Here is a 15,800-nt window from a genome sequence, read left to right on the forward strand (position 1 = left end):
TAAATGTGCTCAATTTTTTGTTTTATTGTCTTTGTTATATTGCCATTTTGTTCTCATTCTAGAGATGGAGGAGAAATTCATTTGATCCAAAAAAATTTGCAAATCTATTCAGGAACTATGTACCTCTCTCCAAATTCAGAGTGTGCAGAGTTTTTATGATATTAACAATTCCAAAAGTACACAAAAAGAAAAAAAAGACAATGTTTGCATAGTTTGCATAGAAAATATATGCAGCATTCAGCAGGAAAAATACTTAAAATAGTTGCATGAGTTGGAAGAAGTGCACAAAAAGAGATATTGAAGAAATGCACAAAAAATATGTAGTTTTTTTGGTCCAAATGCATTTAGAAGAGGTAGTTTTTTTATTGATGCAGCAAAAATGACAGAAATGAATGAGACTGGAATCAATGGGAAATTGAGAAAATCAGCTCTGACAAATTAATCCAGTGGTTCTCAACCTGTGATTCACAGACCCCTGGGGGAGGTCCATGACATTGTCACAGGGGGTCCATGAAGGCTTGATGCAGTTCTGTGCTTTAAAGTCTTGAAGGTCTGTAGCCTTCAAGTATTTACCATGATCCATGGTGAACAAAAGGCTGAGAACTGCTGACTTAATCCATTCCTGAATCTCTTTTAGGTTGACATAGACAAAGATTTATTTTTGATGTGCTGTAGCTCTGACAAGAATCATATATGAGATATGTTCAGTGATGGGATTCAAATATGTGAACAACCAGTTCTCTGTTTGGATGCTACTTCCGGAAGTCCATTCTGGGCCTGGGCAACAAAAAATTAGCTACCAGTTCTGCCGAAGTGGTGCAAACCGGCTGAATCCCACCATTGCATGTGTTTGAATATTAGTAGCTCAGGTTGGTAGCTGGGTTGTTGGTTTGATCTCTGCACTTGGTAATCAGGTTGCAAACATTGCATCTCTGCTTGGGGGGACATCTTCAGTGTGGTTTGAATTGTGTTTGGTTTGTTTGGAATGTTGCTTCTGGTACTTCAGTTGAAGTAGCTCTCTCGCTCTCAGTGGGCGATAGGCGGGGTCAATGTCAATGTGTCTGTTCACTGATTGGTTGATGGAGAACCAGGCCTCAAGGAATTCTCTTTCTCTCCTTGACTTTGCTTGGGTTATAATTTTTGTCCCAGTTAGATCAAACATGTGTCCTTCCGAGTCCTCGTGGACAGACATGAGGGACAATGTCTTTTGATAGCCAGGGAGTGCTTGTGCAGTCTGTAGATAGTTTTTTTCCTGTTTGGCCCACATAGTTCTTTTCATAGTTGTTGCACTGGACTTGGTATATGGTGCCTGATCCAGTGCAACAACTGTAAAAAGAACTATGTGGGCCAAATAGGAAAAAACCTATCTACCAGACTGCACGAGCACTCCTTGGCTACCAAAAGACATGACTCAAAATATTTCTGTTGAGACAATTTTTTCCTCTAGGAGTGCCTTATTTACAAACCAAACTAATTTCCTATTTTCAAAATTGTTTCTAGATGTTCAACCCAAAGTCTGCTTTGAAAAGAGTTTTTATATACAGCACATGTAGTTCTCAATTTATGACCACAATTAAGCCTAAAATTGCCATTGCTAAGCAAGATAGTTGTTAAGTGAGTCTTGTCCTATTTTACAATCTTTCTTGCCACAGTTGTTAAGTGAATCACTGTAGTTGTTAAGTTAGTAACATGGTTGTTAAGTGAATCTGGCTTCCCCATTAACTTTGCTTGTCAGAAGATTGCAAAAGGTGATCACATTACCCTGGGACACTGCAACCATCATAAATATGAGCCAATTGCCCAGCATCTGAATTTTTATTGTGTGACCATGGGGATACTGCAACACTTGTAAGTGTGTTCAGTGCCATTGTAACTTAGAACAGTTGAACAAATGCTTGTAAATCAAGGATTACCTATATTCTTTAGCCTAATCTATTACATGTTCTCTCTCTCTCTCTCTCTCTCTCTCTCTCTCTCTCTGTGTGTGTGTGTGTGTGTGTGTGTGTGTGTGTGTGTGTGGTGTGTGATGACTTTCTCATTGACACTGGGCATTTACATTCTGATTATCACCAGACCTGTTGACCTCTGAATATTACCAATGCAGGAGTCACTCTGTTAATAAATGATTTAACACTGCATACTTAAAACACATGTATGTTCTCTTTCTAAGACTGTTAAAGGCTTGGAGAATCATTTAGTGCCAAAATAACATCACGTCTTTCTGCTAATGGTAAAGGAAGTTCAGTTATATAATCTCTCTTTCACATGTGCTGCTGAGAAAATATATGGTGCTGTCTAAGTTTGGTTGTTTTCTTGCAGACATTTCATTACTTAACCAGGGAACATTATCAATGCTAAAAGGGGAATGTGGTTTGATCTGTTTTATACAGCTGGCTTTCCCTGTCAGGAATGGTGGAAATGTTCTTAATGGTGCCTTCAGTAGATTGTTGTTTATTGTTTGATTGATAAACGAATAAATAGCCTTATGTCAAGGGCTGAACATTTCCACTCTTCTTTGTCATAGGTCTCTTTGAGATCTGATATAACCTGTTGTCTTGAGGAGAGGGCTAAGTATACAGGGATTCAATAGTTTGTGGTTGTGCATAGATGTGCACATATATCCATGTATTTTTTTCCTTAGAGGAAAGATGGAGCAGAATTAAAAGAGGTAGTTTAAGTGCAACTGAGAGAAATTATAAGAATGGTAAGCATGCAAGAGGAAGAAAAAAATTCTAATAGTTTGGAGGGATTTCATATCAAGTGACATTAGTAATATTGCTACATGCATTTAAAGTTACTGAATCATCTGCATCTATATGAATTGGACTATTTAATCAGGAACCATTTCCTGTTAAAATTTAACTGATAGAAAAAATAGGAGTAGGTAGAGGAGATGGAAGATTTTTTTTTTCAATTTAGTAGACAAAAATAAAATAGGCAATCAAAATGCAGATATTTTTTAATCATTCTCAGAGCTGGAAAATAAGTGGCATATGAATACAGTTTATCTAATTTGCTTCTTGGTGGACCATTTTGTAATATTCATGTTTTTAAGATTCTCAAATTAAAGCATTTTAACTGGATATTAATGGCATTTTACTTGTCACAAAAATCTAACATATCGATAATAAGAAAACAAAGCTTAGTGAGGACAGTGTAAAATCTATTCTTAAGCTGCTATGGATAACTTGTGGAGAACAAAAATCAGTATTTAAAGGTATGGATAAGGTTTGGTACTTTAATTTTTTCATTACTACTTGCTTCATTCTATACTATTAAATCTAGAAATGTGAATGTTTGCGAACTGATTTTTAAAATTGTTTTTTTCCTGTTTCTTTCTCTCTTCCCCCTCTTTGTCTAGTGGGAAGAAATTGGTGAGGTGGATGAAAATTATGCACCAATCCACACATATCAAGTATGTAGAGTGATGGAACAGAGTCAGAATAATTGGCTTTTGACAAGCTGGATCTCAAACAAAGGAGCCTCTCGGATATTCATTGAACTAAAATTTACCCTTAGAGACTGTAACAGCCTTCCAGGAGGTCTTGGAACTTGCAAAGAGACTTTTAATATGTACTATTTTGAATCTGATTATGAAGATGGGAGGAATGTAAAAGAAAACCAATACATCAAGATTGATACCATTGCAGCAGATGAGAGTTTTACAGAATTAGATCTTGGAGATAGAGTTATGAAGCTAAATACAGAGGTGAGAGATATTGCACCTCTGACCAAAAAGGGATTTTACCTTGCTTTCCAGGATGTGGGGGCCTGCATTGCACTGGTATCTGTTCGGGTCTATTATAAAAAGTGCCCTCTGGTGATTCGAAACCTTGCCATCTTTCCTGACACCATCACCGGAGCAGATTCTTCACAGCTACTAGAAGTCTTAGGGTCATGCGTGAACAATTCAATGACTGATGAACCTCCAAGGATGCATTGCAGTGCTGAAGGGGAATGGCTGGTGCCAATTGGAAAATGCATATGTAAGGCAGGATATGAGGAGAACAACGGCACCTGCCAGGGTAAGGATTTTATGCCAGAAATAGTTTTATTGATCTGTTTGGAAAATAAATATCAGTGCTAATGTATGTATGTGTGCATGTGTGTATGCATATGTGTACACACAAACACACACATACAGAATGAGAACATCCTACTAGTGTAATGAAGGATGGCAGCCTAATTGTTTCTCACATAAATATGCTTTCTTGCAGTGCCATTGATTGCTACCTCTAACAGCTGGGTGACTCAGCCCCACTTATGCAGCTTATAAAGCTATTCTCTACTACTTAGCTCATTAAACTGCATCTGGGAAGGATAGAGCACAGTAATATTCTAGATTAAATTGTGCATGTGATGTCTATGCTCCCTTTCTTTGCTCAGTTTTGCTCCCTTTCTTACATGGCTATAAAGGGTTTATAGTGGCTGATATGATCCTAAAGAACTTCTATCGTCTATTTTTGAGTGGAGGGATTTTAATAATTGAGACACCATAGTACAAAAGTAATAATGTAGACAATGTACATATATCTGCAAAACTGTCCTAACTTGTTTCATAATTCAGAATTATACATACTATGTCTAAAATAACTTATAATCGATTTGCAAATATATATTCCAATTGGTACTATGTACTTTGTGTACATAGGATTGTTGTTGTTGTTAACTGCGAAGTTGTGTCTGACCCATCGCGACACCATGAACAACGTTCCTCCAGGCCTTCCTGTTCTCTACTATCTTCTGGAGTCGATTTAAGCTCATGCCTACTGCTTCAATGACTCCATCCAGCCACCTCATTCTCTGTCGTCCCCTTCTTCTATTGCCCTCAATTTTTCCCAGCATTAGGCTCTTCTCCAGTGAGTCCTGCCTTCTCATTAGGTGGCCAAAGTATTTGAGTTTCAGCTTCAGGATCTGGCCTTCTAAAGAGCAGTCAGGGTTGATCTCCTCTAGGACAGACCGGTTTGATCACCTTGCAGTCCAAGGGACTCGCAAGAGGCTTCTCCAGCACCATAGTTCAAAGGCCTCAATTCTTTGGCGCTCAGCCTTTCTTATGGTCCAACTTTCACTGCCATACATTGCAACTGGGAAGACCATAGCCTTGACTATACACACTTTTGTTGACAGGGTGATGTCTCTGCTTTTTAGTGTGCTGTCTAGATTTGCCATGGCTTTCCTCCCCAGGAGCAAGTGTCTTTTAATTTCTTGGCTACAGTCCCCATCTGCAGTGATCTTGGAGGCCAGGAAAATAAAATCTGTCTCTACCTCCATTTCTTCCCCATCTCTTTGCCAGGAACTGAGAGGGCCAGATGCCATGATCTTGGTTTTCTTAATGTTAGGTTTCAACCCAACTTTTGCACTCTCCTTCTTTTCCCACAACAAGAGGCTCTTTAGTTCTTCTTCACTTTCTGCCATTAGAGTGGTATCATCTGCATATCTTAGGTTGTTGATATTTCTTCTGGCAATCTTAATTCCAACTTTTGATTCATCTAGCCCTGCCTTTCTCATGATGTGCTCTGCATATAAGTTAAATAGACAGGGCGACAGTACGCAGCCTTGCCGGACTCCTTTCCCAATTTTGAACCAATCAGTGGTTCCATGTCCAGTTCTCACTGTTGCTTCTTGGCCCGCATATAAGTTTCTCAAGAGACAAATAAGATGGTCTGGTACTCCCATCTCTTTAAGAACTTGCCACAGTTTGTTGTGATCCACACAAAGGCTTTAGCATAGTCAATGAAGCAGAAGTAGATGTTTTTCTGGAACTCCCCAGCTTTCTCCATGATCCAACGTATGTTGGCAATTTGATCTCTAGTTCCTCTGCCTCTTCGAAATCCTGCCTGTACTTATGGTAGTTCTCGATCCACATACTGCTGGAGTCTAGCTTGTAGGATTTTAAGCATAACTTTACTAGCATGTGAAATGAGTGCAATGGTGTGATAGTTTGAACATTCTTTGGCACTGCCTTTCTTTGGAATTGGAATGTAAACCGATCTTTTCCAATCCTGTGTCCACTGTTGAGTTTTTCAAATTTGCTGGCAAATTGAGTGTAGCACTTTTACGGCATCTCTTTTTATCTGGATAAAAATATGGTTCAGAGTTGGATTATGAATTATCTATGGACATCATCATGTTTATTTTAGTACAAGATGATTACAATTGTAATGTTTCACAGGATGAACAAATCTTTGTAGCCTTTGTATAATTAAGGGTTTAGGAACATTACATTATTTTCAAAATAGTATTTTATATAGTGGCATGCAGGGCAGGGCAGGGCAAGGCAGGGCAGGGCAAGGCAAGGCAAGGCAAGGCAAGGCAAGCTGTATTATCATTTTTTACTATGAGCACACTGTCCCACATTAAAAATGAAATTCAATCACTGTCCATTTTGAATACATAGCGGAAAAAGGAAACTTGAAAGTTCACAAGCTTGGTGCTATCTGGAACAAAACTGTGGCTGAATCTGGATGTTCTGCTTTGGATACCATGAAGCCTCCTTCACAGGTCATGAAGAGGATGTGTAGCATCCCAGACAATACTGCAGACTTTGCTCAAGCATCACTTACTTGCTATGTTTTGGATACAAGGAAATGAACTGCTAATAATCTTTTCTGCCATCCTCACAACTTTCTGCTTTCCTGCCTGAAGCAGTAATGCTTCCAGACCAGACAGTAATGCAATGCGACAGGATTGTCCCTCTGTAGAAAGGATAGGGGAAGGAAGGTAAGGATATGGGAAGGAAGATGTGCTTTTCTCATGCAACACAGAAAATGCAGGTGCTGCTTTGCCTGCTTCACCAGTGTCTTGCTGTAGAGCGACCAAACTAGTCTACTAGTTACTTGCACACCAGAAACCTGATGCTGCTAACCACCTCCACAGGGAAACATAAAAGTGTGTGGTTGTGCCTGCTTTTTCTGAAATTGACAATAATCTCATTTTTCCTATGTTTAAAACGAAGCTGTTACACCAGTTCATCAAACCTTCTACTTCCTTGTAGTAAGCACACTGTCATCTTGAAAAGGTGCACTACTGTTGTATCATCTGCATACTTCAAAATATGGTTGGTGGCAAACCTGGCACAATAGTCATGGGTCAACAGGATGAACAACAGCTGAGGAGAACCTGTGCTCAAGAAAATGGTGTTAAAAATATTAGTCCTAATTCACACATACTGGAGCCTGTCAATAAGGAAATCAAGAATCCAGTTGCACAAAGGAGTGTTGAAGCCTAAAAGGGCCAGTTTGTCTACTAGATGCTGAGGAATGCTTGTATTAAATGCCAAACTGAAGTCAATAAACAGCATTCACACATGAGTGTTTCTTTCCTATAAGTGCACCAAGCTCAGATAGAGAACAGAAGAAATAGCATCCTTTGGAGAGCAATATGGACAGTAAGCAAACTGAAATAAGTCAAATGCTGGAGGGAGGCTGGATGAAATAGCATTGTGACACTTCATGTGTTAAACATTAAAAAGTTCATGAACATTCATATTGGGTTTTTTGAAGCAAAAACAATTTATTAATGGTGAATTATCTCCAAGTTGCTCTGTTACATGTAAATTATCATCTGTAATTAAAAAAAAGAAAAGAAAGCTGATAAATGCCAGAAAAAATGAGGAATTCATAGTCACAAATTGAGATTTATCAGCTATATCAAAAGAGAGGGTTTGGATGCATGGCCTTTCAATATCTAGCTGGTGATCTTGAGGTTAAGTTAGTACTGTGCTTCACATATTAAAGCTTCAATAAAAGACCTGGGTGACCATTTTCTGTTTGCTTTGGAATTCAGCAATGTGAGGAGTTTTTTTGCCATGATTATTCTTTGGTCTTGTGCAGTTTTTATACATTTTTTACATTGATCTTTGTTTTTAAATGTTTTTAATGACCACCTACCCTGAGTCACTAGGAGTCAGGCATCATATAAATTTAATCACAACAACAATAATAAAAATGTTTACAATGAGACCTCATATATTCATCCAATCTAATAGGATGCAAAAAGTGTGCAAGACTTGGTGCATGATGACTGGTCCCTTAATAAGTATTCAGAGTTACAATGGACATCAAAAGATCGTGTTAGTGTTATGTCACGAGTTCTTCATGCAGGAAAGAAGATGAGGCAAGTGAGTTCAGGAAAGCTCATGGTTTATTGCTTGCAGAATCTGAACTGAGAATTGGGCTGCAACTAGCAGCTATTTATAGCCTAGCCCCTAGGTGGCAGCTAATAGGTTTAAAGCAACCATTGCCGCCTAGGGACAGCCAATAGCAGCACTGGAGACCTGGAGTCTGGGTTGCTGGAGAGCCATTAGCTGTTCCAGCTAACCATGTGGTATTACAATTGAGCCCAATAGATAACACCCCTCCCCTCTTAGATCAGACAACATCCTAGCAATAGTTGGCCTTAATACAATTAACAAGACTAAACGTCATAGCAACCTTAAATAAAAAACAACACAAGTTACAAGGGTTAACATTATAGCATCTGAATGAATAAGCTTTCATTGACAGCACACTAGACAGTTAAATATCATAGCATCTGAATGAATAGGCTTTCATTGACAGTACACTAGTCAGTTAACATCATAGGTCCAGTTTTTTCAGTACAGTGACACGTTACAGTACATACAACATTATAGTTCTTTATTTTACAACATAATCAGCAAGATAAGAAGGAAGCTTCCATGCCCTTGTAGAACGCCTTGGAGTTCCAGTCACTTTGTAGTCTACCAGCTTACCCAGCGGGCCAGGTAGACCATTGTCCTTTGATGCACCTGAGTCAAAGGAATTAGATGCTCTCTGGCTGGCCCCTCCAGGTTGGCCCACCCCAGAGTCAAACTGATCAGCAGAGTAAGCACAGTGGTTGTTGAAATCTGGTTGGCTTGCTCCTTCAGGGAATCTATGTTGCATTTCTGGACTCCCCTCTTCTATGCCCAGTTCCTCATTGGTTATGAAAGAATAATAATAATAATAATAATAATTTTATTTATATACCGCCCTTCTCCCGAAGGACTCAGGGTGGTGAACAGGGCAAGAATAAAAAATACGAAGTTACAAAAGTTAAAAAAGAATTAAATATATGCCCACTAAAAACAGTAAATACAAATATTAAAATAACAATTAAAAACCCCACCAATCCCCCATCAGGCCAGGCCGGCTTGTTCAAATAAGAATGTCTTTAGATCGCGACAGAAGGAGCGAAGATCAGGCGCCATCCGGAGCTCAACCGGTAACTGATTCCATAGCTCCGGGGCGCCCACAGAGAAGGATCTCCCCCTGGGGGCCACCAATTGACATTCTCTGATTGGTGGCACCCTGAGGAGGCCCTCTCTGTGGGAACTTACAGGGCGAAGGGAAGTTGATGCCGGCAGCAGGTGTTCCCTAAGGTACTCCGGACCCCTGCCATGTAGGGCCTTAAACACCATTACTAGTACCTTGAATCTCACCCGGAAGACAACTGGCAACCAATGCAGCTCACGGAGCAGAGGTGTGACATGGGAGTATCGGGAGACTCCAACACAACTCTCGCGGCTGCATTCTGTACCAGTTGGAGCCTCCGGGTGGTCCTCAAGGGCAGCCCCATGTAGAGAGCATTGCAGTAGTCTAGACGAGAGGTCACGAGCGCGTGAGTGACCGTGCATAAGTCATCCCGGCTTAGATAGGGCCGCAACTGGCGCACCAGGCGAACCTGGGCGAAAGCCCCCCTAGTCACAGCCACTATGTGATCTTCCAAAGTGAGCCATGAATCTAGGAGGACTCCCAAGTTGCGAGCCCTATCTACGGGGGGGGTAATAGTTCACCCCCCATAGAGAGAGATGGAATATCCGAAATAACCCGGGATGCAGGTATGCAAAGCCACTCAGTCTTGTCGGGGTTGAGTTGAAGTCTGTTCCTCCCTATCCAGACCCGAACTGCCTCCAGGCAACGGGACATCACGTTGAGGGCATCACTGGGGTGGTTTGGGGTCAAAATGAAAAGCTGGGTATCATCAGCATACTGATGATACCCAACTCCAAAGCCACAAATGATCTCACCCAGCGGTTTCATATAGATGTTGAACAGGAGAGGCGAGAGGACCGACCCCTGAGGAACTCCACAAACGAGAGACCTCGAGGTCGACCTCTGCCCCCCTGTCAACACCGACTGCGAACGTCCCAGGAGATAGGAGGAGAACCACTGCAAAACCGTGCCTCCCACTCTCAATCCCCTGAGACGCCGCAGCAAGATACCATGGTCGATGGTATCGAAAGCTGCTGAGAGGTCTAATAGGACTAGGACAGAGGAATATCCCCTGTCCCGAGCCCTCCAGAGATCATTCACCAGCGCGACCAATGCCGTCTCCGTGCTGTACCCGGGCCTGAAACCCGATTGGTACGGGTCTAGATAATCCGCTTCATCCAGGACCAGAGGGAGCTGATGCGCCACCACACTCTCAACAACCTTCGCAAGAAAGCGAAGATTGGAGACCGGACGAAAGGTGTTCAACACAGCTGGGTCCAAGGCAGGCTTCTTGAGGAGAGGCCTCACCACCACCTCTTTCAAGACGGCAGGGAAACTACCCTCACTCAAAGAAGCCCATATAACTGCCTGGAACCAGCTTTGTGTCCTCTCCCGGGCTGCATAAACCAGCCAGGAAGGGCACGGGTCCAATAACCTGTGGTGAAGCTCAGCCTCCCCATAATCCTGTCCACTTCCTCCGGAGTCACAGAATCAAACTCCTCCCAGGTAATATCGACAAGACAGCCCATACAAAGAGTCTTTGTATGGGCTGTCTTGACTGCAAGTTTGGGGACCTTGGGAGGAACTTAGGATACAGTCCTCACTTAGTGGCCATTCTGGAAACCATTTTATGAGTTGAGCAATGTGGCGTCTGACAACTTGCCCTCCCTCCAGCCCCACTTCGTAAGAAATGGGCCCAGATGATTTGGTAATTTTACCAGGAAACCACAGATTCCCATGTCCATAGTTTCTGGCCCATACCCAATTGCCCATTTGCACCCCCCTAGAGGGTTCTGGTTGAGAGGCCTCTTCTGCTACTCTATCTGGATGCAAACCTGTCCAGTTTAGCGATCAGTCGCCTCCCCCAACGTGGTTCTGCAGGATTTTTGCCTGTAGCAGTGCAGGGCATAGAATGTTGGCAGAGTAGAAAATCTGCCAATCTGTGATGCCAGTCACCTGTTACAATGCACTTGAATGATTCCTTCATTGTCCTCACCATACATTTAGCTTGACCATTAATGGATGGGTGAAAAGGGGCAGACATTGCATGTCAAGATTTGCTCTGAGAAAGGCCTAAAATTCAGGAGCAGTGAATTGGGCCCCATTGTCTGAAACTAAGACATCTGGCAACCCATGTGTGGCAAATAGTTTTCTCAGCACCTGGATGGTCCTAGCAGTAGTCATGTTAGCAACTGGAATTACTTCCAGCCATTTGGAGTGGCTGTCCACCAGTATGAGGAAGAGCTGTCCCTGAAAGAGCCCAGCGTAGTATATGTGAATTCTAGACCAGGGAGTGTGTGTCTTCTCCCACCTGTGAACTGGAGCCTGTGGCATTTCAGGCCTAGATTGCTGCCATGTATAACAACCATGGACTTGTGCCCCAATGTTCTTGTCAAGGCCAGGCCACCAAAGGTAGCTTCTTGCTAAAGCTTTCATTCTGACAGTGCCTTGATGGCCTTCATGTAATGACTGTAAAACCCTGTCTCTCAGGGAAGAGGGAATTATGACTCTGTTTCCCCATAATATGCACCCCTTGTGGGCTGATAGCTCATGCCTTCTGCCAATGTAATTCTGAAACTCAGAACCTGGGCTTTTATCCAACCATCACATGGGTACCCATGAAAGCACTCTACTAAGTGTTCTATCTGTAGCTGTTTCTGCAGCAATGTCCCCAGCATAGAGGGGAAATTCAGGTATGTCCTGTATGGACAGAATTCTGGCTGCAAGGGCCGGGTCTGGTTCCATTAGTGGCAGTGAAAGTCTGCTGAGGCCCTTAGCATGGCCCATTTCTTTACCAGGTTTGTGAACCAATTTAAAAGTGTATGCAGATAAGAAAATAGACCATCTCAGCATTCTTGGGGAAAGTATGTGGGGGGTTTGTTTGTCTGTTGTGAAAAATCCCAGTAGAGGTTTGTGGTCTGTAAAGACCGTGAAGTCCCTGCGATATAAATAGTCATGGAATTTTTTTATTCCAGCAACAATGGCTAGGGCCTCTTTGTCAATTTGAGCGTAGTTACGCTCAGCAGAGGATAGTGTCCTTGAATAAAATGCTATAGGGACCTGTGTTCCATTCTTTTCTAAATGACTTAAAACTGCCCCCACCCCGTAAGGAGATGCATCACATGCTAAACAGACTGGTTTAGACTCTCTGAAATGAGTTACAGTGGATTTATCTGACAAGAGTGCCTTTAAGTCCTGGAAGCTTTTTTCATGAATGCCGGTCTATTTCCATGGAGCTTTCTTATCTAAGAGCCTGTGAAGAGGCTCTGCCAATGTAGCCTTGTTAGGCAGAAAGGCATGGTAGAAACTGAGGAGCCCCAGGAATGTTTGTAGCTCTCCTTTGGATTTAGGACTAGGAGCCATTTTAATAGCCTTCACTTTGGATTCAGCACGGTGAATACCATTAGCATCAATTTGAAATCCCAGAAATTCTGTTGAAGGGACCCTAATACTACATTTGCTCTTTTTTAATTTGAGGCCTGCTTCGCGAAGCCTCTGTAGGACAGCCGTGAGCCTGCTGGCTAACACTTCTGTAGATTCCCCAGCAATAAGAACATTATCAAAATAAGGGCAGACACCCTGAATGCCTTTAAGTGTGCATTCCATGATCCCCTGGGAAATGCCTGGGGCAACGCTGACTCCAAATTGTAAATGTTTTACTTTGAAAGCCACATCAACCGGCAATTACTGATAGGCCTGTGCTAAATCTAATTTAGCAAAAATAGTACCCCCTTGCAAGGAAGCTAAAATGTGGTTGACCACTGGGACAGGGTAAGCGTGTTGCTTAAGGACCTTATTGATTGTACATTTATAGTCTGCACATATGCAAATTTCCCCATTGGCTTTAAGTGGGGTGACTATAGGAGTTTCCCAATCCCCACCATCAACTGGTTGTAAAATGCCCTGTTCTACAAGCTTGTCTATTTCTGAGTCAGTTTTATTTTTGAGGGCAAAAGGGACCCTTCATGGCTTAACCCTAATGGGAACTACGTTGGGGTCTAGCTTGAATAGATAGGCGGGCCTGTTTATGTTCCTAGGGCTGAATTAAAAACATTTGCAAAGTCCTCGCAAACTGACAAAAGGTTTGCAGCTGGTACCAGTAATCTGAATGCCTAAGGCAGGGGTGTCAAACTCAATTTCATTGAGGGCCACATCAGCATTGTGGTTGCCCTCGGGGGGCCGGGTGGGTATGGCCAGGGTGGGCTCGGCCTACTGGGTGGGCGCAGCTGGAGTGTGTATGGCCTACTGGGTGGGCATGGCCAGCTCTATATCATTGGCATCAAGGGTGCCTATGGGGGCCTGGGCAGGAGTGGGACAGATCTGGGGGTCTCTGGCAGAAGGAGGGTCTCTGGGCCAGGGCAAAGGCAGCAGGGACCGTTCCCTCACTGTTTCCAGGATGGCTTCGGGGGCCACATGAAACCACTTCGCGGGCCGGATCTGGCCCCCGGGCCTTGTGTTTGACATGTCTGGCCTAAGGTATCAAATCAATCGAGTCCAATGAGACTTGTTCTCTGGCCCCCTACTACTATGACATCCAGGTGCCCATAAAACCCCTTAAATTTTACAGTCAAGGTGGCTTCTCCCTTAACTTTAACTTGAGCATTTTGAAAGTCAGTTAAGATTATGTCTGAGGGCCTCAGTTTGGCCCATTTGTTACTGCGCCTGCACACGAAATTGAAGGTGTCCTGGGAAATAATGGAGACAGCAGAGCCAGAGTCCAACTCCATTTTACATGGGACTCCTTGTAGCTCTACCAGCAATTTGAGTTTAGATTTGAGGGGGCGTCGGGCCCCAGTGCGGCACACGCTTCTACGGCTTCTGTAAAACCCCACACTAAATGGACCCTGAGCCCCGGTACCTCTCCTGGTCAGATCTTCTGACTGGTGTTTGGGTGGCTGGTCTCTCTGGTGAGCTCTGCAAATCACTGCGATGTGGCCTGTCTTGCCGCAGGTCCTGCATGTGGCTGACCGGAATCTGCAATCGGCGCAAAAATGGTTGCCGCCGCACCCTTTACATCTAGGTAAGAGAACTGCCTTGTAAGTGTTCTCTTGCTGTTTGCTGCTGCAGTGTTGTGTGTCGGTTTGCTTTTAAAGTTTGTTGACTTCAGGATCTTCTTCCTCTGAAGATTCCTCGGAGCGTTTGGCATCCTTGTGGTGGACTGTTTCTTCATGCTTTGTCGTTTTGGTGGGCTGGACTGTTTGAACTGCACCCCCGGAGGCTTCATCTGCCATTACTTTGTCTTGAGCTTCTGAGAATATTAAATTCGGCCTGGCAAAAAGTCTTTGTTGAAGTGTTCGGTTCCACAGGCCGCAGATGAGCCAGTCTCGCAGTCGCTCTTCTAGGTTCTAAAATTTACAAAGGCGTGCAGCCTGCCTCAAGGCCATGATGAATTCTGATGTTGATTCACTGGGTTGCTGCACTCGCTGATCAAACTTGAAGCACCAGGCGATGAGGATGGCAAGGTCTAACCACTTTGCTACCCTCATCGCGTCCGCAGATAATCGCCCGGCCGCCCTGTTTAGGGTGACTCGCTCCCTGCTTAATCAGGAGGTGAGGGAGGAGCCCTTGCAGGGTCATGCTGAGGAGTTTAGCCGATATCTGTTGGACAAAATCGCTCAGATTCGGACCGGTTTGGACTCCGACTGGGCAGAGTCTGACAATGAGGACACGGGCAGTCTTGTCGATGTTATCTGGGAGGAGTTTGATCCTGTGACTCCTGAAGACGTGGACAGGATCATGGGGAAGCTGAGCTCCACCACGTGTTTATTGGACCCATGCCCCTCCTGGCTGGTTTATGCGGCCCGGGATGGGACACGAGGCTGGCTCCAGGCAGTGATAACTGCTTCCTTGAGTGAGGGTAGTTTTCCCGCCGCCTTGAAGGAGGCGGTGGTGAGACCCCTCCTCAAGAAGCCTGCCCTGGACCCAGCTGTATTAAACAACTTTTGTCCGGTCTCCAACCTTCGCTTTCTTGCGAAGGTTGTTGAGAGCGTGGTGGCGCATCAGCTCCCTTTGTTCTTGGAGGAAGCTGATTATCTGGACCCGTACCAATCGGGTTTCAGGCCCAGGTACAGCACGGAGACGGCATTGGTCGCGCTGGTGAATGATCTCTGGCGGGCTCGGGACAGGGGTTGTTCCTCTGTCCTAGTCCTATTAGACCTCTCAGCGGCTTTCGATACCATCGACCATGGTATCCTGCTGCAGCGTCTCAGAGGGTTGGGAGTAGGAGGCACAGTTTTTCAGTGGTTCTCCTCCTACCTTCTGGGACGTTCGCAGTTGGTGTTGGCAGGGGTCAGAGGTCGACCTTGAGACCTCTCATTTGTGGAGTTCCTCAGGGATCGGTCCTCTTGCCTCTCCTGTTCAACATCTATATGAAACCTCTGGGTGAGATCATTCGTGGTTTTGGAGTTGGGTATCATCAGTTTGCTGATGATACCCAGCTTTTCATTTCAACCCCAAACCACCCCAGTGATGCCCTCGACGTGATGTCCCGTTGCCTGGAGGCGGTCCGGGTCTGGATGGGGAGGAACAGGCTTCGGCTCAACCCTGACAAGACTGAGTGGCTGTTCTTGCCGGCATCCCGGGAAATTC

General features: G+C 43.9%; 1 protein-coding gene across 1 annotated transcript in view; it reads left to right on the forward strand.

Moving 5' to 3' along the window:
- EPHA5 (EPH receptor A5) overlaps positions 1-15,800 on the forward strand; it is a gene marked incomplete at its 3' end in the record, with an annotated part of 190,333 nt that overhangs the window by 25,533 nt on the left and 149,000 nt on the right. The window contains exon 2 of the mRNA XM_083378998.1: positions 3,362-4,025. Within this exon, the coding sequence (XP_083235124.1) occupies positions 3,362-4,025 (664 nt within the window). The remainder of the gene's footprint in view (positions 1-3,361; positions 4,026-15,800) is intronic.

The sequence above is a fragment of the Vipera ursinii genome (assembly GCF_947247035.1).
Source record: "Vipera ursinii genome assembly, chromosome: Z".
Classification (NCBI taxonomy): domain Eukaryota; kingdom Metazoa; phylum Chordata; class Lepidosauria; order Squamata; family Viperidae; genus Vipera; species Vipera ursinii.